This window comes from Salvelinus alpinus, chromosome 9 (genome assembly GCF_045679555.1).
Source record: "Salvelinus alpinus chromosome 9, SLU_Salpinus.1, whole genome shotgun sequence".
Lineage (NCBI taxonomy): Eukaryota > Metazoa > Chordata > Actinopteri > Salmoniformes > Salmonidae > Salvelinus > Salvelinus alpinus.
The window spans coordinates 82,011,334-82,036,426 of NC_092094.1; the positions used below are offsets into that span (position 1 = coordinate 82,011,334).

At 41.5% G+C, this 25,093-nt stretch overlaps 1 protein-coding gene across 6 annotated transcripts; it reads right to left on the reverse strand.

Moving 5' to 3' along the window:
• Positions 1 to 24: 24 nt before the first annotated feature.
• Positions 25 to 24,154, reverse strand: LOC139530761 (inverted formin-2-like). 6 transcript variants are annotated; one of them, XM_071327435.1, is made up of 23 exons: positions 23,691 to 24,147; positions 16,703 to 17,114; positions 15,161 to 15,276; positions 14,516 to 14,675; positions 10,309 to 10,342; positions 9,918 to 10,059; positions 9,649 to 9,781; positions 8,988 to 9,479; positions 8,671 to 8,813; positions 8,488 to 8,549; positions 8,294 to 8,396; positions 8,077 to 8,162; positions 7,776 to 7,876; positions 7,402 to 7,472; positions 7,193 to 7,300; positions 6,970 to 7,040; positions 6,738 to 6,858; positions 6,419 to 6,583; positions 6,186 to 6,288; positions 4,282 to 4,434; positions 3,193 to 3,957; positions 2,831 to 2,884; positions 25 to 1,992 (listed from the first exon to the last, which is right to left on the reverse strand). In XM_071327435.1, exons 2-22 carry the CDS (start codon positions 17,097 to 17,099, stop codon positions 2,832 to 2,834), a joined length of 3,579 nt encoding a protein of 1,192 aa, XP_071183536.1. In that variant the 5' UTR covers positions 17,100 to 17,114; positions 23,691 to 24,147; the 3' UTR covers positions 25 to 1,992; position 2,831. The 6 variants fall into 6 exon arrangements, with proteins under 6 accessions (XP_071183536.1, XP_071183537.1, XP_071183539.1 ...); XM_071327436.1 differs by lacking the exon at positions 2,831 to 2,884 and having other exon boundaries at positions 23,691 to 24,146; XM_071327438.1 differs by lacking the exons at positions 8,988 to 9,479; positions 9,649 to 9,781; positions 9,918 to 10,059; ... (3 more) ...; positions 16,703 to 17,114; positions 23,691 to 24,147 and having other exon boundaries at positions 8,294 to 8,365; positions 8,671 to 8,704.
• Positions 24,155 to 25,093: the final 939 nt, after the last annotated feature.

Sequence of the window (25,093 nt, forward strand, 5' to 3'; positions counted from 1 at the left end):
TCAATAAAGAGAAAGGCAATCTCATAATGTGAATTCATTTTTTATTATACTCCAGAATCAATATTCGATACTAATTATGTTACAGTCTACTTGCGAACATGGCACCGTCTAAGCTATCACATTCCTAGAGATAGTAAACTTCCAGGGCTTAACTTACTTAAAATTGCACCATACATTTTTAATTGATGCCTTAAGTGTTCATATTTTATACTGTCTGTGTGTTTGTCCTACTGAAGAACACTGTCAGTCCTGAACGAATTACCCTTCGGGGTTTAATACACGTGTATTGTATTGTATTGTAAATGATAATTGTAGAAATAAGTTAGTTATTGATAACAGCAGGAAGAAGCTGCTATTTTTTTCCTATATGCCAAGTGTGGAATCAAAACGTTTCAAAAATGTTCACGACATTCACAAAAGACTGGAATACTATTTTCAGCACAACTGTTCCAACCAACACACTATCAAAGCTTATTGTGAAATAGACACGAATTTGGTTCCAACTGTGCTGGAGGTTATTTATAGCTTTGGAAATGAAGCCTGTGTTTTTATATTCAAACACAAAACAATAACAAAAAGTACATATACTTTTTATACTTCAATATAGAACACCTAAAGTGACAGAATGTTGACACAGCCTGGTCTCATAGACTAGACGTAACATAGTACATTTAAATCCAGGACACTCAAATTAGTATGGTTACATAAGACAGACGGTTACTTTGGTCAAAAACAGGATGGTATAACACAAATGTCTAGAAACCCAAGAGGTTTTGAGTTCTAATCTCATCACGGACAACTTTAGCATTTTAGCAACTTTTCAACTACTTACTACATTTTAGCTACTTTGCATGTTAGCTAGCCCTCCCCCTAACCCTTCCACTAACCCTTACCTTATTCCTTTAACCTAACTCCTAAGCTTCAACTTTACCCTAACCTTAACACCTAGCCTAGCTAATGTAAGCCAGCTAGCTAACGTTAGCCACCTAGACAGAATTTGTAACATATCATATGTTTCGCAGATTCGTAACATATTGTACATTTCGTAAATTTGTAACATATAATACAAATTGTAATTTGTAAAATATCATACAAAATGGGTAATGGACATCTACAAATTAATACATACATATGAAACATACAACAATAAATGGTGCTTCGGATTTACGTACAGAAAAATACGAAATGCTCTGAGACCAGGTTGCAGCGACAGAGTAAATTTGCTGGGATTGAGGCTGTGCAGAGACTACAAACAGTAGCCTTGTGGAACACAACAGCCTCTTGGTAGAATACAAATCAACCTGGCCAGGGAACCATAGCAGTTTTTCCTGTTTATTTCACAAATGTTTCAAGAACTCAAAATTATCAAAGGAAGGAAGACCATGCTGATATCTTCTTGGAGGAATCAATTTAGTTCAATATAATGTAGTCCAGGGGTACTAAATCCTGGTCCTGGAGTGCCACAAATTTAACCGACCTGGAAGACCAGGTGTGATAAATTGGGGGCAATCACTAAATTGATCAATTAGCTCAGTTGGTCAGGGCTGTGTTCAGTACATAAAAACGTAACAGAACATTAAATTGAATGGAAACGATGCTGTACTGAACAACCAGTTGACAAACGGGGAGGGGTTGGGTTGTGGGTTCAAACGCACAGCATCCCTTTAAATACATCACTCGTTGCTTCAAGCCACACCCCAGCACACTCACCGAATGGAGTAAACGGATCTCAAAGTCTGTTCAAGAAAGTACAAGAACATTTTGGAAAAACGTGTCGTTCAATACAAACCGTTCACAATGTAGCAAACGTTTAAGCGAACTGAACGCACCCCTGGTATGGTGCCTAGTTGGAACAAAATCCTGCAGTACCTGCGGCACTCCAGGAACAGGGTTGCCTACCCCTGATGTAGTCCATTACAATGTGTAGAAAGCATGTATGGAAAAATCAACAACATTTTCTTTTCCCTCTTGACTTCCTTTTCCGGGAATTTCCTAGGGAGAGTAAAGAGTAAAATTAATAGATTGAAGGAATCAAATGACATACCAATGACTTAAAATAGTATGCAGATAATATCAAACAAAGTGGGAGACCAAAAGACTGCATTTGGTGGATCTTGGCATTGAAGAGAATGAACAATTTTATAATGTTTCTGATGAATACTATTATTTTGGAAATTAAATTACATTCAGTGCTGTTGGTTCCATCAATTTCAAGATCATTAAAGCTTTCAGCAAAGTCAGACTTACAAAGGACACAGTTTACAGGAAGCACAAAAAAGGCATTGCATTAGTAGTTTAACTCGGTTGTTGTGAAGGTGGACAGTTTAGTCACATAGGGGTATGGAGGAACAGAAAACATGAAAGCAAAACAAAAAACAAAAAAATTGTGCTGAGCAAGGTCTTCCCGGTGAGGCCATCACAAGTTGAAAACCTCAGTATGACAGTGAAGTTAACTTGAATATGATAATGATTTTTCAATTGTGGCACTTATGAGGTGTCAGTTTGAGGCTAAGTACTGTATGTCTTTACAAGATAAAACTCTATGATTCAGGCTGATAAAGAGTGCATAAAGTAGTGGCCAAGAGAGATCTCACACAAAGTGGTTCATCTTGAGTCATGATGACAGGCTTACAATTTGATTAGCAGGGATTTGATAGATTTTTACTGAATAAGAGAGTGTTAAAAGCAGGACAAGACACAAATCAGGTCAAACCAGCCCCTGTTTAGGCCAACACACGTCTGTTAATTAAAATCATGGCTTGGTGCTGATGGGTTGATTAAAATGTTCCTGCTTGCACCAGTTAGTTTTCAAACCAGTTGTTTGACCTACCTCACTGCAACACACACCCCTTTTTACATTTAGGGTGTCCATTTCCAGTGTTACCTGGTGTTTTAGAGAGTCAAAGAAAAAAGACAACACGAAAAACAAACTACTTGATGATCATGACAGGACTCAAGGTGTTGTAAATGGGAGGCTTTTAAGATCGGTTTTCCAAAAATTGTACATTCATGCTAAAATGTTAAAGTTCACAGCTAAAACAACAGCACGAAATGATCAGACACTATATAAAACATGTAATGTAAAATGCAACAAAACCATATACCAAAAAAACTGGAGAAATCTCCCTATCAGACACTTCAGTAGACCACAGTTCTAAACATGATCTTTATTAGAATGAATGAATACATTACCTTCATTACTCTTCTTTTTGTTTCTTCTAAAGAGCTTCTGCTGTTTTTTATCCTCTGGTTTTAGAGTTTCAGATGCAGAGGCAGGCAGAGCTTTGGATACTGATGAGAGCAGATCTTCAGAGTCCACTCCATCGGGCACATCGTACGCCGGTCCACTTTCCGCAGCACTGACCATAGGTACGTTGCCGTTGGTGTTTGTGTTGCCATTGGTGTCTGTGCTGCCATTGGTGTCTGGGTGTCCATTAGTTATACCCTCATCCTGTGCCACCATCTTCACCATCATGTCATCCTCAGCCTCATCTTGTCCAAAAGTCTTTACCATCATGCTGCTGCTCTTACCTCCAACTTCATCTTGGCCAATGGTTTTTCCTATCAGGTTGCTTTCACCATTACTCTCTATCATCATGTCCATATCAGTGACAGGAAGTGTGCAGGCTCCATTAAGGTGACTCTCTCCACTGCTCTGTGGACATTCAGGAATCAAGTCCTCCGTTACCATCAGGTTGATTTCAGGCAGGTCTGCATCTGTGAAGGTAGAGATGCTTGGGGTGTTATTTAGGACACCCATTCCCGGGATCTCCTGTGTTGGTGAATTGGTTGTGGGAAGGCTGGAAAAAGCGGGGTTTTCTTGGGGTTTGCTGGGGCATTCGTTCATTCCTTCTCTTGGGGCCCTCTCCTCTGCCTGGGGTTGAGTTTGACTGGGAGTGCTGGAGGCTTCTGAGACAGAGGCTTTGGCTTCTTCTATTACAGGCTTGACACTTGACCCTGCAGTGGAGAAGGAGGTTCTGTTAATGTATGAAGACAGATAGGAAGAGCAGGTCTACTGTACCAGGCATTCCAAACATGTCATCATTCAAGCAGGCAATGTTTGAATCTAGCAAGTGGTGTTTCTTAAGAAAAGACACAAAGAAGCATGACCAAGCACACATTCTTGATGAAATTAAGCAAGTGTAATTGGTAGTTGTAGTGGCTGCACAAAATCACAAACGGAAGCACAGAGATGGAGCGGCAAAGCCTGTTTATGGTTCAATGCAGGAGAGTAGGAGTGGAGTTGGAGACAGGACGGGGTCAGAGTCGTCTTGTCCTTACCAGGCTGGCCCTTTTTCCTATTCATTTCACTAGAGGGGGGGCTTTCCGTATCGCACCTGGGCCGCGTCTTCCTGAGATGGAAGCCTTTCCGGATGTCAACAAGAAGGTGGTCGATAATACAGCCATCGTCCTGTGGCGAGGGTCCTTTCCGGACTGGTGACAGAGGATAGAGAAAGAGACATATCAAGATACCACATGGCTCGTTATGCTGTATCATCTTAGTGTGAATACAAAACATAGTTGGACTCATATGACAGAGGAGATACAGTGCCTTGCAAAAGTATACACCCCCTTGGCGTTTTTCCTATTTTGTTGCATTACAACCTGTAATTTAAATTGATTTTTATTTGGATTTCATTTAATGGACGTACACAAAATAGTCCAAATTGGTGAAATGAAATGAAAAAAAGGACTTGTTTCAAAAAATGTTAAAAAAATAAATGAAAAGTGGTGTCTGCTATGAAGCCCCTAAATAATATCTGGTGCAACCAATTACCTTCAGAAGTCACATAATTAGTTAAATAAAGTCCACCTGTGTGCAATCTAAGTGTCACATGATCTGTCACATGATCTCAGTATATATAGACCTGTTCTCAAAGGCCCCAAAGTCTGCAACACCACTAAGCAAGGGGCACCACCAAGCAATTGGCACTAAGAAGAACAAGGAGCTCTCCAAACAGGTCAGGGACAAAGTTGTGGAGAACAGATCAGGGTTGGGTTATAAAAAAATATCCAAAACTTTGAACATCTCACGGAGCACCATTAAATCCATTATTAAAAAATGTAAAGAATATGGCACCACAACAAACCTGCCAAGAGAGGGCCGCCCACCAAAATTCACGGACCAGGCAAGGAGGGCATTAATCAGAGAGGCAACAAAGAGACCAAAGATAACCCTGAAGGAGGTGCAAAGCTCCACAGCTTATCTGTCTATAGGACCATTTTAAGCCATACACTCCACAGAGCTGTGCTTTATGGAAGAGTGGGCAGAAAAAAGCCATTGCTTAAAGAAAGAAATAAGCAAACACGTTTGGTGTTCGCCAAAAGGCATGTGGGAGACTCCCCAAACATATGGAAGAAGGTACTCTGGTCAGATGAGACTGAAATTGAACTTTTTGACCATCAAGGAAAACGCTATGTCTGGTGCAAACCCAACACCACTCATGACCCCGAGAACACCATCCCCACAGTGAAGCATGGTGGTGGCAGCATCATGCTGTGGGGATGTTTTTCATCGGCATGGACTGGGAAACTGATCAGAATTGAAGGAATGATGGATGGCGCTAAATACGGGGAAATTCTTGAGGGAAACCTGTTTCAGTCTTCCAGAGATTTGAGACTGGGACGGAGGTTCACCTTCCAGCAGGACAATGACCACAAGCATACTGCTAAAGCAACACTCAAGTAGTTTAAGGGGAAACATGTAAATGTCTTGGAATGGCCTAGTCAAAGCCCAGACCTCAATCCAATTGAGAATCTGTGGTATGACTTAAAGATTGCTGTACACCAGCGGAACCCATCTAACTTGAAGGAGCTGGAGCAGTTTTGCCTTGAAGAATGGGCAAAAATCCCAGTGGCTAGATGTGCCAAGCTAATAGAGACATACCCCAAGAGACTTGCAGCTGTAATTGCTGCAAAAGGCGGCTCTACAAAGTATTGACTTTGGGGGGGTGAATAGTTATGCACGCTCAAGTTTTCAGTTTTTTTGTCTTATTTCTTGTTTGTTTCACAATTAAAAATATTTTTCATCTTCAAAGTGGTAGGCATGTTGTGTAAATCAAGTGATACAACCCCACCCAAATTTTAAATTTTATATTTTAATTCCAGGTTGTAAGGCAACAAAATAGGAAAAATGGCAAGGGGGTGAACACTTTCGCAAGCCACTGTATATCAGAAGAACTCACTTATTTTTCCATTCTCCCCCTTCTGTCTTTTGGATTCTTCCTCCTCAAGCTGCTTCTTCCTTTTCTCCACCTTCACAGCCTGCTCTTTTCTGCTCTTGTTTTCCTGTGGGTGTAAATAGAAAATTGAGAAAGAGATTATACCAAGCTACTCCTTAGAAAATCTTTATCTTCAGTTTTCTAGTGATGGAAATCAGTATTCATTATTTGCAGTTATCTAAACTTGCTCCTCTGACTTTTAAGGCTTTGATGAAAAGTCCCCTAAAGGTCTTGATGGTGCCAAAAAGCTCCTCCAGGGAAAGATTGTTGACATCCTCACACAGGTAGAGGGCCAGGTCGCCCTTCTTCCTCACAATCTCCAAAAAACTGTCCTCCAAATCTCGGCAGGCCACCAGGTTTTTCTTGGGGAGGGAAACAAACAGTTGAACCATTGCCTCATTAAAGAACACATTTGTATAGTTGATTGACCTCCTCCAAAGAGTTTTAAAACACCCCCAACTTGTCAATATTGTGATGCATTGAACCACAATAGAATCTAATTCACTGGTTTCATACCTCAAATACCTCTGTGAACTGCTGCTTTACATCGTCCACAGAGTTATAGACTTTCTTTGATGCTTCTTTCAGTCGATTAAGTAAGGCACTGGCCTCTGCCTGAATGGAGTCCAGGTTGATTCTGAATGATAAAAATAAATATTCAAATGTTTTAGTATGTAATTGTATCATGTATGTATCAATTTCAGGGCTTATAATACATGTCTTTTTTTAAATAAAAAGGGTGTTATACCCAGCTGCTTTTTCACAAATCTCAATGTCGTCAGGGAGGTACAACAGCTCTGGGTGGTTCAGCTCTACTTCCTGTAAACAAAATGGTCAGTCATGAGTTTATTTATGATTTCCAACTTTGATTTGATTGTCCATGTGAAGTCTGTTTGGTTTCTGTGAGGAGCACTGACCACACAGTTGTTTTTCTTCTCAGAAAAGCACGTCCTTATTTAGATTAGTGTTACCTCCAGAATGTGATGGAGCAGGGTAATGCGGCTCTTGTTGGCCTTAGTCTCAGTCAGCATCAGCAGGGAGCTGATCTTAAAGCCCTCCGCGTTTCCTGTGTGACATCCCTGTGAACAAACAGAATCAGGAGTTAGAGCTCTTCAGACTGCATAAGTGCTGCATGTTTTTGGGTGAGTAGAATGCCATCCTTTGGAGAGTCCTTACTTACGTAGTTGAGGAAGTTTCCCACATCAAGGATGAGCCTGCAGAAACTGGGCATGAGAGTGCTCACTCTGAGACCTGGGGGGGACATTTTTTTAATGTTGAAATGTTCGACGCAAAATGTTTGACAAACCAACACAAAACAATGATTCGATAGACCTGCCTCTCCAACTTGAATAGATAAAACCTTTCCAGCACCAGCAACAATTTGGTCGACATAAAACAGCATAGTTAGTCTCGCTCTGTTGATATTTCCAACAAACAAAATAGTTCATAATGAGCCTTACAGTGTCCTCTGATAGCTTTCACAAATATTTAATTGATGAATAGGGCAGTCAATGTAACATGAGTGTTTATACATGGAAGTTGGTGTTGACTTACACTGGCATGCAGCTTCAACCACCTCTGCTTTGGACTTGAGCATGTCCAGTACAGAGGCCGTCTCCTCACACAGCAACATGCAGTCTATCCTCAGCTGGTAACTGTGGGGAGACACGAGAGAAAGAGAGGGAGAGGGGATACGAAGTAGGGATGGTACAGGGAGGGAAGAGAGATGCCATAGGGAATTAAGCAAGACAATTCAAGGAAGTGCCAAACAAAAACATACACCAGAATCATCTCCACATAAAGTATCCTGTGAGGTGCCAGAAATATTGAAAGCGAGGAGAGGAATAGCATTTACCATGGTACAGCCAGGATAGTGATGTAGAATCGGTCAACATTGGCCAACTTGTCTTTTTCACCCTGGAAGGATTTCAGGTTTTCTATCTAGATAGAAAAGAGAGTACTTCAGATCAGTCATTACCCTCAAATTGCTCAATGCTTAACTTATACAAAAAATAAAACATTACCCTGTTTTATATATGAAGATAAATGAGGAAAGTACTCCTTATACTAACCTCATGTTTCTCAGGTAAGAGTTTAACAAGTTGCTTCAACACCTCCACATCAAACTTAGTCCGATCCCCATTCTGAATCAAGGACACAAACTCATCATGTGAGCTAGATAGAGGAGCATGGAGAAAAAACATCAGCTCAATGGGGTAAAAACAACATTGAAATCAATACCAACTTAAATTATCAATTACATTACCATTTGAATTGCTTGAGAAATATGTTCAAATTCAAGTTCTTCTTTACGTCAATAAAGGATATCTGTAGAGAGAAGAGGGGAACAAATATTTTGTTAGGGAGGTTGTTGTTTTAGGATTCATAATGAGCCATGTTTTTGATGTGCTCCAGATATGAGAGCTGTAGTGAGTGTTGACCAGTGCACCTCTTTAGGCTCCTTCTTGACAGGAGCAGCTGCCCCCTTGTCCTTGTGTTCGGTCACTGGGAGACAGAACAGCTGCTCAATGCTGGAGTAGTTGGGCTCCCGAGGAACGTCTTTCTGAGCAGAGGTCCACATGGAATGACCATCTGTGTGTTTGGGAAAGGAGGGAGAGAATAACCACAACACATCTGGAATGATCTAATACAATTATTCTCTATGCTGTACTATCAGACAATCTTTTCCCCTCTGAAATAGAGCAGACTGCCTCTGTAAACAAAGGGGAGGTACATTAAAGAGAGATGCCAAGGTTATTCACTCACCAGTGACAGCTCTGAGCTTCTGCCAGTTGAGCTTCTTCATCCTCAGGGTGGGGCAGCGGCCTGCCTTGGAGGAGGCAGAACAGGCACACCCCAGGGATTGGCTACTTTGGGCCACCCCCATCCCACCCATGCCAGGAGGAGGTGGTGGTGGTGGAGGCATGCCTGACATAGCGGGCAAGGGTGGGGGTGGGCACCCTGGGGACACCCCCATCCCTGGTAGAGGCGGAGGTGGTGGGGGTACTCCACCTCCTGTGTGTGGTAGTGTCGGAGCGGGGGGTGGAGGAAGGGAAGGGGGTGGGGGTGGTGGAACAGAAGACACTTGGGAGGTTGTGTTGCATTTGGTCAGTCTTTCTTGGTCATTGTCCACCTTATCAGTCTGAACAGCCTTATCAATCTTCTTGGGTGGCAGACCATCCACAGCATGGACACCAGCCGTCCTGCGCTTGGAGAACACCAGGCGTTGCATAATCGTCTCACAGGAGTCCATTGGAGCTGGAGCACAGAATCATACACAAACACTGAAATCTACAGAATTTTGCCTACATGTAACCCCCCCAAAAAAATATTCTATGCATTTTTGCTCTTAGTCTACATTCACCCAGACTCCAGTCCTTTGCCCATAACTCTCTTAGGGGACAACTTATTGCCTCAGAGGACTCACAGTCTTGATCCAGCAGTATGGCCCTGTTAGTGAGGGCCTCCAGGGTCTGCCAGATGTCAGCCCTGTCAGGCCCCAGCAGCAGCAGGGCCTGTAGGATGGACAGCAGCTGGAGGGATGACGGTGACCTGCTCACCTGGAGGTGGACCAACACACAACCAAACCTTATTAAAGTGCATTTGTAATTCAATTGTTTACAAGACTTGCCATGATGTTAATTAAGAGAAGGTGGCCTGCAGTGTTATGGTAGTGCAGCTGACGGCTGTGCTCACTTTGTTGAAGAGGGTGGTGAACACCTCCTGGTGACTGCTCATGTCGATGCCTCCATAGACCCTCAACAGCTCTTCCTCATCCTCAACCATAGCCTCTTCAAACGCTTCACACTGAATGATCAAGTCCTCATCCTCCTCATCTCTGGAGGTCACACACACACCAAGTAATTTATTCAAAAGGGCCTATTGAGCAAGTAGGCTACGTTTACATGTGTACTTCCCACTTGCAAATCAAATCAACAAGTAAATTAACAAATGTTGAAATAAATACAAGTTTTGTTGAATATTTCACTCAAATGTTATTGTGTTTGACCAATGCATTGGCATTTAATTTATCTGCAAATGACAAAAAAGTCACAATGCAATTGAGAAAGTCAGTCAAGGCACTCACCTCAGTTTGGGCAGTATATCAAGTAACTGTAATCCTGGAAAAAAGAAACAGTGCACTTAATAAGGCAGTGACAAAAACAAAGATCCACTTTCAAATGGATCAGTTTCGTACTTTGTACTATTAAAAAGTTGGAACACCACGGAATGTAAACATGAATTTGCGTGATGGGAATCAGCATGTGATTTTGATCACAGGTGAGCGATTTAGGATATAATTAATCAATCCGCAGTGGAGCGGGGATGTGGAACAACTTCGAACAAATTACACATTTTCCGTGAATGCCAAATTCACAAAAGGATGCGAATGGCTACTTGACAGACTTCAGACCAGCTTCTGTTGTTGGCTTCTGATTGCAGCCAATTTGCCATCATAAAAAGGTAGGCAGGCCTACATCGAAGCCAGTTCCTGGACAATACTGTAACCTGTCAAGAACCATAATATTGTACATACAATGTTGATCGTACTACTATGCCCATATTTCTTCAACAAATTCAGCACACATCTCTATAGGCCTAATCTTGATTTCCCAGATAAAACAGATTTTCCCAAAACAAAAAACGATTCAGGTACCACCTTCTATGTCAAATACAAATGAATAGGCCTACTTTCAAACCTAAATATGTGAGGTTTGCCAAAGATTCAAGTGTTTAGGGACGAGATAGCCCAGTGAGCACCATTCCGACAACAAAGTTTGTGCAGTTGAAAAGATCTTGAAATTTGGTCTGTCCATCCTGGCCTTGATTTCAGCGTCCACAGACGTCGTTTTTTTCGTCTGTGGATGTTAAAAAATCAGGGCCAGGGTGGGGACGGACATAGACGTCAATAACTTATTTCGATTTGGTCCGGTTTGTACCGGAATTGATTTCAACCTCCACAGACGCCCGGCCCGAACCAACCTCGATTTGGCCCGAACATAGACGTCTATGATTGGGTCAGATTTGGTCTGGTCCAGTCCATACCAAATCTGAACCAATCATAGACCTCTATGATTCACAAGTACAGTAGAGTACAGTAAAGTAGAGTTTTTATTCAGTACAGTAGAATACAGTAATGTATAGTAGAGTATAGTCCAGTACAATACAGTAGAGTACAGAATACTAGAGCACATTAGAGTAAAGTACAGTATTCTGTTTTCTACTGTACTGTACTCTATTTTACTGAACTCTAATGTACTGTAATATACTCTACTACACTGAACTAAACTCTGCTGTGCTCTACTGTATTGTGTTGCACTGTATTGTGCTGTCTCAACTTGTAATACATCGACGTTTGGTCCAGACTGACCAAATTTGGTCTTCTTTGAGGCGGGGTTCATTAGAATAATACCCAGCATGCTTTGAAAGTGTTCCTTTTTACATTTACATAATGGGCCGTTAGCAGACACTCTTATCCAGAGCAACTCACAGTCAGTGCATTAAACTAAGGTAAATAAACAACCCCTATTCACAGTCATAGTAAGAAAAACGTGTCTGTAACCGTTATTGAGAATATTATTGTTGTTGAAGTGTTCTGTTGTTTTTTTTATTGTGTAAGACTGCAATATCTGAGCATGATCACTGCCCGTTCTAAAGCTTTTGAAACAGCTAAAATAGAAAAAGCTAAAGCGATAGATGGGAGGAATAATAAACATTCCATTCTGCAGTCTTCGGTTTGCTCCAGTTTCCTATTTTAATTGTAGTTAAAAATGTTATAGAATGCTTTCTTCATTGACATGTAGATACACAGTACCAGTCAAAAGTTTGGACACACCTACTCATTCAAGTTTAAAAAAAGTTTTTTTTATTATTTTCTACATTGTAGAATAATAGTGAAGACATCAAAACTATGAAATAACACATATGGAATCATGTAGTAACCAAAAACATGTTAAACAAATCAAAATATATTTTATATTTGAGGTTCTTCAAAGTAGCCACTCTTTGTCTTGAGGACAGCTTTGCACACTCTTGGTATTCTCTCAACCAGCTTCACCTGGAATTCTTTTCCAACAGTTTTGAAGAAGTTCCCACATATGCTGAGCACTTGTTGGCTGCTTTTCCTTCATGCTGTGGTCCAACTCATCCCAAACCATCTCAATTGGATTGAGGTCGGGTGATTGTGGAGGCCAGGTCATCTGATGCAGCACTCCATCACTCTCCTTCTTGGTCAAATAGCCCGTACACAGCCTGGAGGTGTGTTGGGTCATTGTCCTGTTGAAAAACAAATGATAGTCCCACTAAGCGCAAACCAGATGGGATGGCGTATCGCTGCAGAATGCTGTGGTAGACATGCTTGTTAAGTGTGCCTTGAATTCTAAATAAATCACTGACAGGGTCACCAGCAAAGCACCCCCACACCATCACACCTCCTCCTCCATGCTTCACAGTGGGAACCATACATGCGGAGATCATCCGTTCACCTACTCTGCGTTTCAAAAAGACACGGCGCTTCGAACCAAAAATCTGAAATTTGGACTCATCAGACCAAAGGACAGATTTCCAGCGGTCTAATGTCCATTGCTCGTGTCTCTTGGCCCAACCAAGTCTCTTCTTCTTATTGGTGTCCTTTACTAGTGGTTTCTTTGCAGCAATTTGACCACGAAGGCCTGATTCACACAGTCTCCTCTAAACAGTTGATGTTAAGATGTGTCTGTTACTTGAACTCTGTGAAGCATTTATTTAGGCTGCAATTTCTGAGGCTGGTAACTCTAATGAACTTATCCTCTGCAGCAGAGGTAACTCTGGGTCTTACTTTCCTGAGGCGGTCCTCATGAGAGCCAGTTTCATCATAGAGCTTGATGGTTTTTGTGACTGCACTTGAAGAAACTTTCAAAGTTCTTGACATTTTCAGGGTTGACTGACCTTTTTTTTTGACTGACCCTTTTTTTCAATTTTTGCCTGAAATGACATACCCAAATCTCACTGCCTGTAGCTCAGGGCATGAAGCAAGGATATGCATATTCTTGATACCATTTGAAAGGAAAAACTTTGGAGTTTGTGGAAATGTGAAATGAATGTAGAAGAATTTAACACATTCGATCTGGTAAAATATTATACAAAGACAAAAACATGCGTTATTTTAAAAGCAAGAGAAAGGCCATAATGTACTATTCCAGGTTAGGCACAATTGTGATTTTGGCCACTAGATGGCAGCAGTGTATGTGCAAAGTGTTAGACTGATTCAATGAACCATTGCATTTCTGTTCAAAATGTTGTATCAAGACTGCCCAAATGTGCTTAATTGGTTTATTAATACATTTTCAAGTTCATAATTGTGCACTCTCCTCAAACAATAGCATGACATTATTTCACTGTAATAGCTACTGTAAATTGGAGAGTGCTGTTAGATTAACAAGAATTTAAGCTTTCTGCCCATATCAGATGTGTCTATGTCCTGGGAAATGTTCTTGTTACTTACAACCTCATGCTAATCACATTAGCCTACATTTCCTCAACCGTCCTGAGGGGGGACACCGATCCCGTAGAGGTTAAAGTAATGATGGACTGTCGTTTCTCTTTGCTAATTTGAACTGTTCTTGCCATAATATGGTCTTTCACTACCTCATGAAGCTGGTTGAGAGAATGCCAAGAGTGTGCAAAGCTGTCATCAAGGCAACGGGTGGCTACTTTGAATAATCTCAATTATAATATATACAATATTTGTTTAACACTTTTATGGTGACTACATGATTCCATATGTGTTATTTCATAGTTTTGATGTCTTCACTATTATTCTACAATGTAGAAAATAGTAAAAATAAAGAACAACCCTTGAATGAGTAGGTGTGTCCAAACTTTTGACTGGTACTGTATGTGAATTTATGTACGGTTGAAATTTGGCCATAGAAACAATGACCGGAAAAATAAGTATTCTCAACGTCTGTAAAATAAGTATTTTTAACATACGTTAATGACGTCTTTTCAAAGTCTGGAAAATACATATTTTCAACGTCCGGAAAATACATATTTTCAACTTTCAATCAGAACCGTAAATTAACCTAATTTTCACCGTCACTTCACCCACCGCTCACTGGGAGGGGACAGATTGCAGGCAGGCATATAGCTAAAATGACACAGTGACAGATTAGTTGCCAAATGGCCTATTTTCATTCCCATTTGTCCGGTGTTTCTTAGTAGGGAAACTACCTTTTGTTATTAACAATGTGCCACTGTGTGACCTTGCAGATGAACTGAGTGGCTGAGTAGTGAAGATAAACAATGCGCTGTACCGATAAACTCCTTGCGCATCTTATCTCTCTGTCGCAGGGCATCTGTCCCAAAGATGATGGCGTTGATGACACCGAGGAGGGTGACCATGTAGGGCACATTGTCTGTGGCCTGCAGCTCGTTCATGATCACACTGAAGCGATACTGCTGGGTCTTCACACCCTGGGAGCCAAAGTAACACATTAGTCATTCTGTATGTCATTCACTCCTGCTGTGTGAGGACAGCTTCTATCCCCATAATGCTCTAATATTGATCAGTGTGTAACATTTATCAAAGTATTGACAACTACGGACATTGCTAGATAACGCAAAGAGGTCACTTAAGCAGTTCAACACATGTACACTCGAGGGCATTACTAGGTGCATATGGTTGTTCAGTAATGTTTCGGTTGATTAAAAACTACTTTAATTAGCCTATTTAATGAGATTCCTTTGAGCTGAAATAGCATGTTACAAAAAACTCGTCATATCTGATTTCAGTACATTTTCATCAAAAGCACACAGATTGTTACTTATAATTTTCCCAGAGCATTGTTAATTTTCTCTCATGATCCTTCCTAAATCAGAACTAGGCCACTTATTCTGTAGATGTATGGTATATAGCCTCTGTCCATCTGTGACAGCTTGTCTGGCTGTATGACACTTGCCTTGTAGTGGTCCAAGGCATCCATGGCCAGACGATACCCATCAGAGGAGAACATGCTCAGGGCAGCAAGCAGCTCAAACACCTGCTTCTTCACCATGGTATTGGACGTGTCCAAGGCTGTGATAAGACATAGTCACAGACATCAGTGTACACATGGTCATTGTCCTCATATTCCCTCCTACCTTTCCCCTTCTCCCTTGTCTGGTGTCCTCTCGGATGTTATGGCTCATCTTAAGACAACGTAACGTGAACTTACCTTTACAAAAAAGTGTTTTGTTTGTGATAAGTTTGTCAGTGTGTGTGAAGATGTTGCAATGCACTGTAACCTCCACACAGTATCCCCCTCCATACACTTTGTCTGACACAATGGCCTATATCTGACCTGAATTCTGTTGCCATGGTACTTCTTTGAAATTCCTAAATCTACTTAGGTATTTTGTGGGGTTGATTTTATATTGGATTACAATTATGTACAACTGAATACTAATTCTTAAGTATTATTCATATATATATACACACACACACACACACACACACACACACACACACACACACACACACACACACACACACACACACACACACACACACACACACACACACACACACACACACACACACACACACATACACACTCGGTGGCCATTTTATTAGGTACACCACCTGTTCACGAAAATCCTCCTACAGACAGTGAGTCACGTGGCCGTGGCTTGCTATATAAAGCAGGCAGACAGGCATTGCGACATTCAGTTACTGATTGAACGTTAGAATTGGCAAACCGAGTGACCTAAGCAACTTTGAGCGTGGTATGATTGTCAATGCCAGGCTCGCCATTTCCAGTATCTTAGAAATGGCCGGATCCTGGTCTTTTCACGCACGACAGTGTCTAAGTCTAGGGTTTACCGAAAATGGTGCGACCAACAAAAAACATCCAGTCAGCATCAGTCCTGTAGGCGAAAACAACTCGTTGATGAGAGGTCGAAGGAGAATGGCAAGAATCGTGCAAGCTAACAGGTGGGCCACAAACAGGCAAATAACGACGCAGTACAACAGTGGTGTGCAGAACGGCATCTCGAAACGCACTATTCTTTTGTCCTTGTTATAGATGGGCTATTGCAGCAGACGACCACACCAGGTTCCACTCCTATCAGCTAAAAACAAGAAGAAGCGGCTCCAGTGGGCTCGCGATCCCAAACACTGGACAATTGAGGAGTGGAAAAGCATCGCTTGGTCCGACGAATCCCAGTTCCTGTTGTGTCATGCTGATGGCAGAGTTAGGATTTGGCGTAAGCAGCATGAATCCATGGCCCAATCCTGCCTGGTGGCGGTGGTGTAATGGTGTGGGGAATGTTTTCCTTGCACATGTTAGGTCCCTTGATACCAACGTTTCCATGCCTCAAAGTACCTAATAAACTGACCACTGAGTGTATATATATACTGTGTATGTATAAGGCTAATTCGTGGAACCTCTCGTGGAAAGTGTGTGTGTCATGCCATAGCTTTAAAACACTGTATATCTCCTCAGTCCTAGATGCTGTCGAACCTTGGGAGAGTTTGCGGATGTAGCCTTCATTCTCCACGATAAAGTTGATCCCAGACGAGGAGTTCATGACAGCCCGGACACAGCTGACACAGGTGAGCTGCAGCAGGGCGTCTGCGATGCGGGAGCAGCCCCTCCCAGACAGCCTGTCCAGGGCCTCCAGCAACAGGTCCAGCCCACTCAGCTCCAGGAACTGGACCATCCAAGACTCCTCACTGCCCTCCAGACGACGCTTCAGCCCAGAGTAGTTGACCACACTGGGCACCTGGAGCATGCGGATGCACAGCTCTGGGTCTGCACTCTCCAGGTTGGCCTCCAGCTGGGTGTCTGAGTCCTGGGAGGAGCCCAGATGGCCCCTCACCGCCGCCCACTTCCTCTTCTCGTCCGACTTCAATGACATGGCGATGGAAAGAGTCTGTGGAGGGAAGTTAAGGTAGTTTAATTAATTAATTGACATGGTGATGGGCAGAGGGTTTGTGGAGGGAAGGGAACGAGTTTCAATTCAGTGTCGTGGTGAGACTTTTGGTTTGCTGGACTGCAGTTTTGTTCGATAGAGTCTAATGTAAACATAAATCTGTTTTCTATAAAGTGCTGAAAGTGGTGGAGAGTTCATTATATTTTGATGGTCAAAATGTTATTGGGATGTTTTTTTGCAAACAAGCCATATACTATTTGACCTACAGATGGGCCTTTGCATAAATATTATGTAGGATGATCAGTACCTATTATAATTGTATCAGGGATATCCTGGCTAAAGGATTCATGCCTTTATCACAACATAGCACATTCATAGGAAATGACAGCTCTGCACATTGGGGGACAAGTGAAAGTTATGTCAGCAGTCCTGTCATTACTAGTCCTGCCAAACATTCAAACATAATCCTGTAGTAAAAGGGAAGGGACTCGCTGTCAGCTAATCAACAGCAAACACAAAGACAGGCACATGACACTCAGTGTATCTTTATGGGAGATATATTATATTCTGTGTAAATACTTTATTTTCAATTACATCCAACTGTGAAAAAGATTTTGAGTAGGGTTGCAAAGGGAGGGTATATTACTGGAGACTTGAGAAGTTTACCAGTAAACTACCAGCATTTTCGGTATCTTTGAAGAATTGTATGTAATCTATCACAAGACATCTAGCGGCCCTATTGGGATCAAACTGGTGGGAGCTGAGAAAAAAAGTAAATAGTTGGAAGAGTTGCAGAGTTCATAGAAAATTATGCCATTGTTGATTAGAAGCTTTTCTTCATTAATTAGGCTATTTTCTCTTGAACTATATGGTCTATCTACTAGAAACTCATGGACAATATGGACACAGATATAAAAAAGGAATACCATATTAAAAGTGATTCAAGTATAAATTACCAAAAGTTACGATAGATTTAACTTTAGCAAATTACCAGTAGCTTTGCAACCCTAGTTTTGAGTAATATGCTGCAAAACAAAAGTATCATTGTGAAGCGAAAAATCTCACCCAGGATATCCCTTAGCTCACCTGGTCTTTTAGCATAACTGGCTGAATTGGCACAAATGCACACATTGATCACACAACTGACCTTTTCTGGCATAACCTTAGCTCAGAACACTGTTCTATCTATCAACCTGTCCCACCCTCAACTACGCACAACATCCCTTGCAAGCTCCCACACTCACTCAGAAATAACAGGGTAGGGAATGAGCCTAAGAAAGGGGGAAAAATCTATAAATACTTCATCTATAATCGCAGACATCTGATCAAATGAATAACTGTAGGGGTATAATTCTCCTCCCAAAATGAGTTACTTATTTCAATAACATTAGTTATTTCACACTTGGCAAGACTAACCTATACAGATGGCATTGGAAAGGCAAATACATATAAACAGCAAAACTGCAGCTCTGCACGCACTGCAGTACTATGGATGGTTCTAAGCCCCCGTCTGCCTCTCTCTATATCTACACAACACATGGCTTAGCTCAGGAATCCGGGCTATTTCAATTATGTTTCTGTGTGGTGTTTTATGTAAAAGTCTCATGAAACTCACTGAGCAGAATATCAAGAGAGTAAAAACTGGGTACTGATGACAAGATTCCACCACAGTGGTTATTTACATGGAACTAAAGTCAACTCTAAAATGTAACAAACTGTAAACTCCTACAACTTTCCATTCAGTTCTCAAGTTCCCAATAATTCAACAGGCCGAAAAAGGAGCTGCTCTGTTCCAGACACATTTGGCAAATCATTTGTCGGCTTCAACTTTGGCGGGGCTGATTCTCTCTGACTTGGACTGCAAGTGCGACAGTGTTACCGAGCAAGCCAGGAAGACAATTTCCTTTCACAATAGGCTTTCTCATCCCCCATCAAAGAGCTTTGTTCATTAGCTACAGAATGGGAGGAATGTCTCCTGCTACACTGGCTGCTTTCTGACGACTAATGGGTTTTATACTCAACAAGCATCTGAACACATTCGTACAAGGATTTACAATCTATTCATCTGCACAGAGTGATGTACTGTAGGGTCACTGGTGAATAGAACATTTTAGTCCAGGTGAATTCCACCACATTAGTCATGGACACAGTCATGGACACAGGGGAAGTAAATTAAAAATGCATTGACATTAACATTAGGTAGCAGGACAGTCAGCAGGACTTTCCAACATGGGTCAGGCGCTTTTCAGTAGGAACTAAGGGAAGGACTTTCCTGAGACAGGAAACACAAGACAAACATGGTGCCACAACAACATTCATTTTTAAAATGTAATTTCTCACACAATTCTGACCTGACCTCAGTTATAGAGAGAGAGAGCATCTGTTTATAAACAAACAGCTGGCTCTCAATGCAGGACCAACCATGGATCATCTGAATAAAAAGGATGAAAATGACATTCTTTATTAGCTTGTTGCTTCTGCACATGTTTCTACTTGAACCAATATTAACATGAGCTCAGTGACAGCTCCCACATACCACAACTCACATTGGCTTACTTACTGCATGTCAGGAATACACTCCTCCTGTACTCAAGGGAAGCTGCCTACATTCAAACAACCCAACCCACCAACCCACTGTTCTACTGTAAAAATAGAGTGCTATTATATAAGAAAGACGATTCCCATTTATTTCCTTGTAAGAACTCAGCCAACATATACAGTGTAGATATGTCTGCATTTGCCATGGATAGAGTCTCACAATCTATTAGTTTATTCTTACCACCTTCAGAGCAGGGGGATTTTGTGTAAGCCAAACAGAAGAGAGTAAATAAGCAGCAACATGTACTCGGGCTGGGATAAGAATTGAGCCAGATGAAGCCCAGTGTTTATGGAATCTTATTTGTTGTCCTTTAACTGGAATGCCAGACTTGGCCATGAGAGAGAGAGACCCATGATGCCTCAGAACTGTCTCTGAACAACATTGTTGCCTGCAGTTTAGCTGACTGTGTAACGCTCGTCAGAAGGATGAGACCAAGGTGCAGCGTGATACGTGTTCATGATTCTTTATTAAATCCAAACTCCAACCATAACAACAAAAGACCAACGAACATCACGTTCCATAGGCTACGCAGAGCTAACAAAAAAAACAAACATCCTACAACCTAAGGTGGCAAAACAGGCTGCCTAAGTATGATTCCCAATCAGAGACAACGATAGACAGCTGTCCCTGATTGAGAACCATACCCGCCCAAAACATAGAAACACAAAACCTAGAAATAAAGAACATAGAATGCCCACCCAAATCACACCCTGACCAAACCAAATAGAGACATAAAAAGGCTCTCTAAGGTCAGGGCGTGACAGACTGTCGTGTTTTTATAATGCAGACTTAAGCCATAAGAAAATATTATTTAAAAACAGAGCTCCCTGGAACTCTTGTAAAAATCTTGAATTGTCATTGATAACATCTCACTTTCATTTCTAAACATTCAATTCAGCATAATTGTATCTGTAACTTATTTGCCCAAAACAGCCAATGTGTTGGCCATGTCCCTCTCTTCACATCTGGTATTCATTTTCTAGAACTAGTAGCCTGGTATGAATTCCTCGCTTCACTTGCTATCTTCATTGATGTTTCTTCTTTGAAGTGGTTGAATTTAAATCCTGTTGATGTTATTGACTGACAATGTTTTAAGACCTACAGTGGGGAGAACAAGTATTTGATACACTGCCGATTTTGCAGGTTTTCCTACTTACAAAGCATGTAGAGGTCTGTCATTTTTATCATAGGTACACTTCAACTGTGAGAGACGGAATCTAAAACAAAAATCCAGAAAATCACATTGTATGATTTTTAAATAATTAATTTGCATTTTATTGCATGACATAAGTATTTGATCACCTACCAACCAGTAAGAATTCCGTCTCTCACAGACCTGTTAGTTTTTCTTTAAGAAGCCCTCCTGTTCTCCACTCATTACCTGTATTAACTGCACCTGTTTGAACTCGTTACCTGTATAAAAGACACCTGTCCACACACTCAATCAAACAGATTCCAACCTCTCCACAATGGCCAAGACCAGAGAGCTGTGTAAGGACATCAGGGATAAAATTGTAGACCTGCACAAGGCTGGGATGGGCTACAGGACAATAGGCAAGCAGCTTGGTGAGAAGGAAACAACTGTTGGCGCAATTATTAGAAAATGGAAGAAGTTCAAGATGACGGTCAATCACCCTCGGTCTGGGGCTCCATGCAAGATTTCACCTCGTGGGGCATCAATGATCATAAGGAAGGTGAGGGATCAGCCCAGAACTACACGGCAGGACCTGGTCAATGACCTGAAGAGAGCTGGGACCACAGTCTCAAAGAAAACCATTAGTAACACACTACGCCGTCATGGATTAAAATCCTGCAGTGCACGCAAGGTCCCCCTGCTTAAGCCAGTGCATGTCCAGGCCCGTCTGAAGTTTGCCAATGACCATCTGGATGATCCAGAGGAGGAATGGGAGAAGGTCATGTGGTCTGATGAGACAAAAATAGAGCTTTTTGGTCTAACTCCACTCGCCGTGTTTGGAGGAAGAAGAAGTATGAGTACAACCCCAAGAACACCATCCCAACCGTGAAGCATGGAGGTGGAAACATCATTCTTTGGGGATGCTTTTCTGCAAAGGGGACAGGACGACTGCACCGTATTGAGGGGAGGATGGATGGGGCCATGTATCGCGAGATCTTGGCCAACAACCTCCTTCCCTCAGTAAGAGCATTGAAGATGGGTCGTGGCTGGGTCTTCCAGCATGACAACGACACGAAGCACACAGCCATGGCAACTAAGGAGTGGCTCCGTAAGAAGCATCTCAAGGTCCTGGAGTGGCCTAGCCAGTCTCCAGACCTGAACCCAATAGAAAATCTTTGGAGGGAGCTGAAAGTCCGTATTGCCCAGCGACAGCCCCGAAACCTGAAGGATCTGGAGAAGATCTGTAGGGAGGAGTGGGCCAAAATCCCTGCTGCAGTGTGTGCAAACCTAGTCAAGAACTACAGGAAACGTATGATCTCTGTAATTGCAAACAAAGGTTTCTGTACCAAATATTAAGTTCTGCTTTTCTGATGTATCAAATACTTATGTCATGCAATAAAATGCAAATTAATTACTTAAAAATCATACAATGTGATTTTCTGGATTTTTGTTTTAGATTCCGTCTCTCATAGTTGAAGTGTACCTATGATAAAAATTTTAGACCTCTACATGCTTTGTAAGTAGGAAAACCTGCAAAATCGGCAGTGTATCAAATACTTGTTCTCCCCACTGTATAAGTTCAGACCTGTGAGTTCACCAGAGCAGATGTCTGACGGAACTATTAGGAATAATTTCTCATGGTCTTGATTCTGGTTTTTATAGTCTCAGATATTTGGCCATGGACTTTAAGACATTATGACCATGTTGTTATGGCAATGCATTTGAGGGCTGCAGTATAGCCTAGTGAATACTGTTGCAATCCACAGCTATGAGGGTATGCTGTGAGTCACAAAGCCCTGAGTGGGTTGCTTTTTCTTAGTGGCAATTATACAGAGTGATATTTCAGAGCCCTCTCATCCTGGTTCTAATGATGACTTTGAGTGTGCCTTGCCTTGAACAATAAATCCGTAGAGGTACCATGCGATACTCCTGCACTCCTGCTTGGATGAACGGGCCCCCAGAGACTGATGTAAAGTATGAACAAAGTATGTAAATGTCTGCACTCACTACTAATTTACTAAAATGTAAAAAATACAAAAAAATAAGCAGAGACTAATGTAAACAGGGCTGAGGTCTCCAACATAATTTGGGCAGTGTATCCCAACCTTGTTACTGTTAAACAGTTCAATGCAACACACATGATGTTATTAGCGGGATGTGAATATGTAACAAATGTATTATATTTATAATAACTTTCATTTATATTCTATTAGACCACATCTGTCTGTGTTTCTGTCAACAGGGAGCAGCTGACTCCACTGATGTAACCTGTCCTGCATCACACACAAGCAGTCCTCCTTTCTATGGGAAATACTAAGAGAATGTTTGACAATTTCCAAAAAGATTAACATGCATTATGTCAGGATATTCACTCCTGTTGTAATAATATGTTATGATAAATAGGAGATAATGGGGATGTGATGCCAATAAGGATGAACTGCCATCTGTTGGATAAATGTTCAATAGGCCCACAGGTAGTTCATGTTTTGTCAGTAGCCTTAGATTATTCTTTGGAACAGATGTGAAACTATGTTTCTGGTTGATAATCATGTGAAGTATCCTACTCTAGTCCGGAGGATTCCAATGTTTTAGGACCGTCTTTATTTTGCGCTCCTGTCCGCTCCCATTTTTATGGTGCGAACGTAACGGGAAAACCTGTCACCGGTTTATAATGGCGAATTCCGATAACTCGTTTAGATTGCCTAATGGAATGATTGCCTTCAAAACACTCATTTCACTTTTAAGACATCCAAACAGGTCGTTGTCTGAAGTTCTCGTAAATAGCCTACCGATGGGCTAAAATACATTTCCATTTAAACCGTTTCCAGTTGCGCTGCCTTACCTGAGGTTATGCCATAAATAACCACTTGAAGAATCGCGTCCTCCGATTGTGGCCAGATAACGAACGTCCCTTTCCAACCTCCAAGCGCCTTTTTCTTTCTTTCGTACGTTACCAGGATACCTCTCTGCAGTGTATGTAGTGGAAAATAGATGGGGATGGTTAGGAAGATTTCAGTTTGGACCTGGAACTCCTTGCAGTTTACACATGAGTGTGACGATGTTGCAGGCACAGCTGGATGGCCCCTCCCACGCCCTGAACTCAGCTGGCCCAGCTGGCCAGCATGCTTTATTGTGGCATGGGGTTGAGATAGGTAGAAGACAAATGTCCCAACAGGTTGCAATAAAGTAGCCAATATATCATATTCTATTTTGTAGCCTACCATTCTGTTGTATTCTATTCTGTTGTATTCTATTTGCATAGGAATCTTGTCTTTCAAAAGTCTCCATGGGAAAAGGTGATACCAGGCAGGCCTACCGTTTCTTATTGGAATGTCACTTAGCTATGCTTACAAAAACGTTATCTGCCTCAGGATTACAGTCTTTTAGGCTGATTACCCTGACCACGTGGTAAACCCAAGCGGCCAGGCCTAACAGTAGTTTGAAGATTAAAGATAATAATCTTCAACCAAGGGCCAAACCAGGCTTAATTAGTCTATCCATCATTGTGATGAAGACTGCGTCGGCAACTTCCATAAAATAAAATGATTTCACTTTTATTTAACCAGGTAGGTCAGTTGAGAACAAGTTCTCATTTACAACTGCGACCTGGCCAAGATAAAGCAAAGCAGTGCGACAAAAACAACAACACAGAGTTACACTTAAACAAACGTATTTGCTTCCTGACGTTCGAAGTTCAGAGTAATGCTAATTTAGGTTGGGGGTCTTGAGTCCTGTTTCTGATGGTTCAAATTGAGACCTTGTTTGCAAGCCTCCTGTGTGTACAGACACACAGAGATTTTCTCTATTAGAGGTTATTCTGAAGACATGTGTAACCATGTTACGTCTTAAGTTCATAGTCATTTACTCTGTTTTATTACGTATCATGTCTTCCATGTATGCTGTTACTGTTTTGAGTGTTAATTCATTCATAACTAATAAATCTATTAGTTGGTTTGAGTAAATGCATTTCTCGTTTATAGAGTAACTCTTTGATTGACTACTTCATCATTTAGAACTGGTAAATTATCAATCGTAGAGTTAATTACACACACATTTGTATGCTTTGCGGACTGGGACCAGAAATCGGCGTTGGCATTTCTAACCCATTTATTTCCTTGAGGCCCCCATTACTAGACAGATAATGATCATAAAAAAATAAAACATATGCAAATAAATGGAGACAGTACAAATAAGCCAAAAATGGACCAGCCCATCTTGCATTTGACCGAAATGTTAGATGGCCAG

Coding starts and splice junctions, on each gene's coding strand:
- LOC139530761 (XM_071327435.1), bottom strand. CDS start 17,099: ATGTCATTGAAGTCGGACGAGAAGAGGAAGTGGGCGGCGGTGAGGGGC. Junction 15,277..16,702: donor CATCCGCAAACTCTCCCAAG/GTTCGACAGCAT, acceptor GTCTTATCACAG/CCTTGGACACGTCCAATACC. Junction 9,782..9,917: donor TCACCACCCTCTTCAACAAA/GTGAGCACAGCC, acceptor GTCCACCTCCAG/GTGAGCAGGTCACCGTCATC.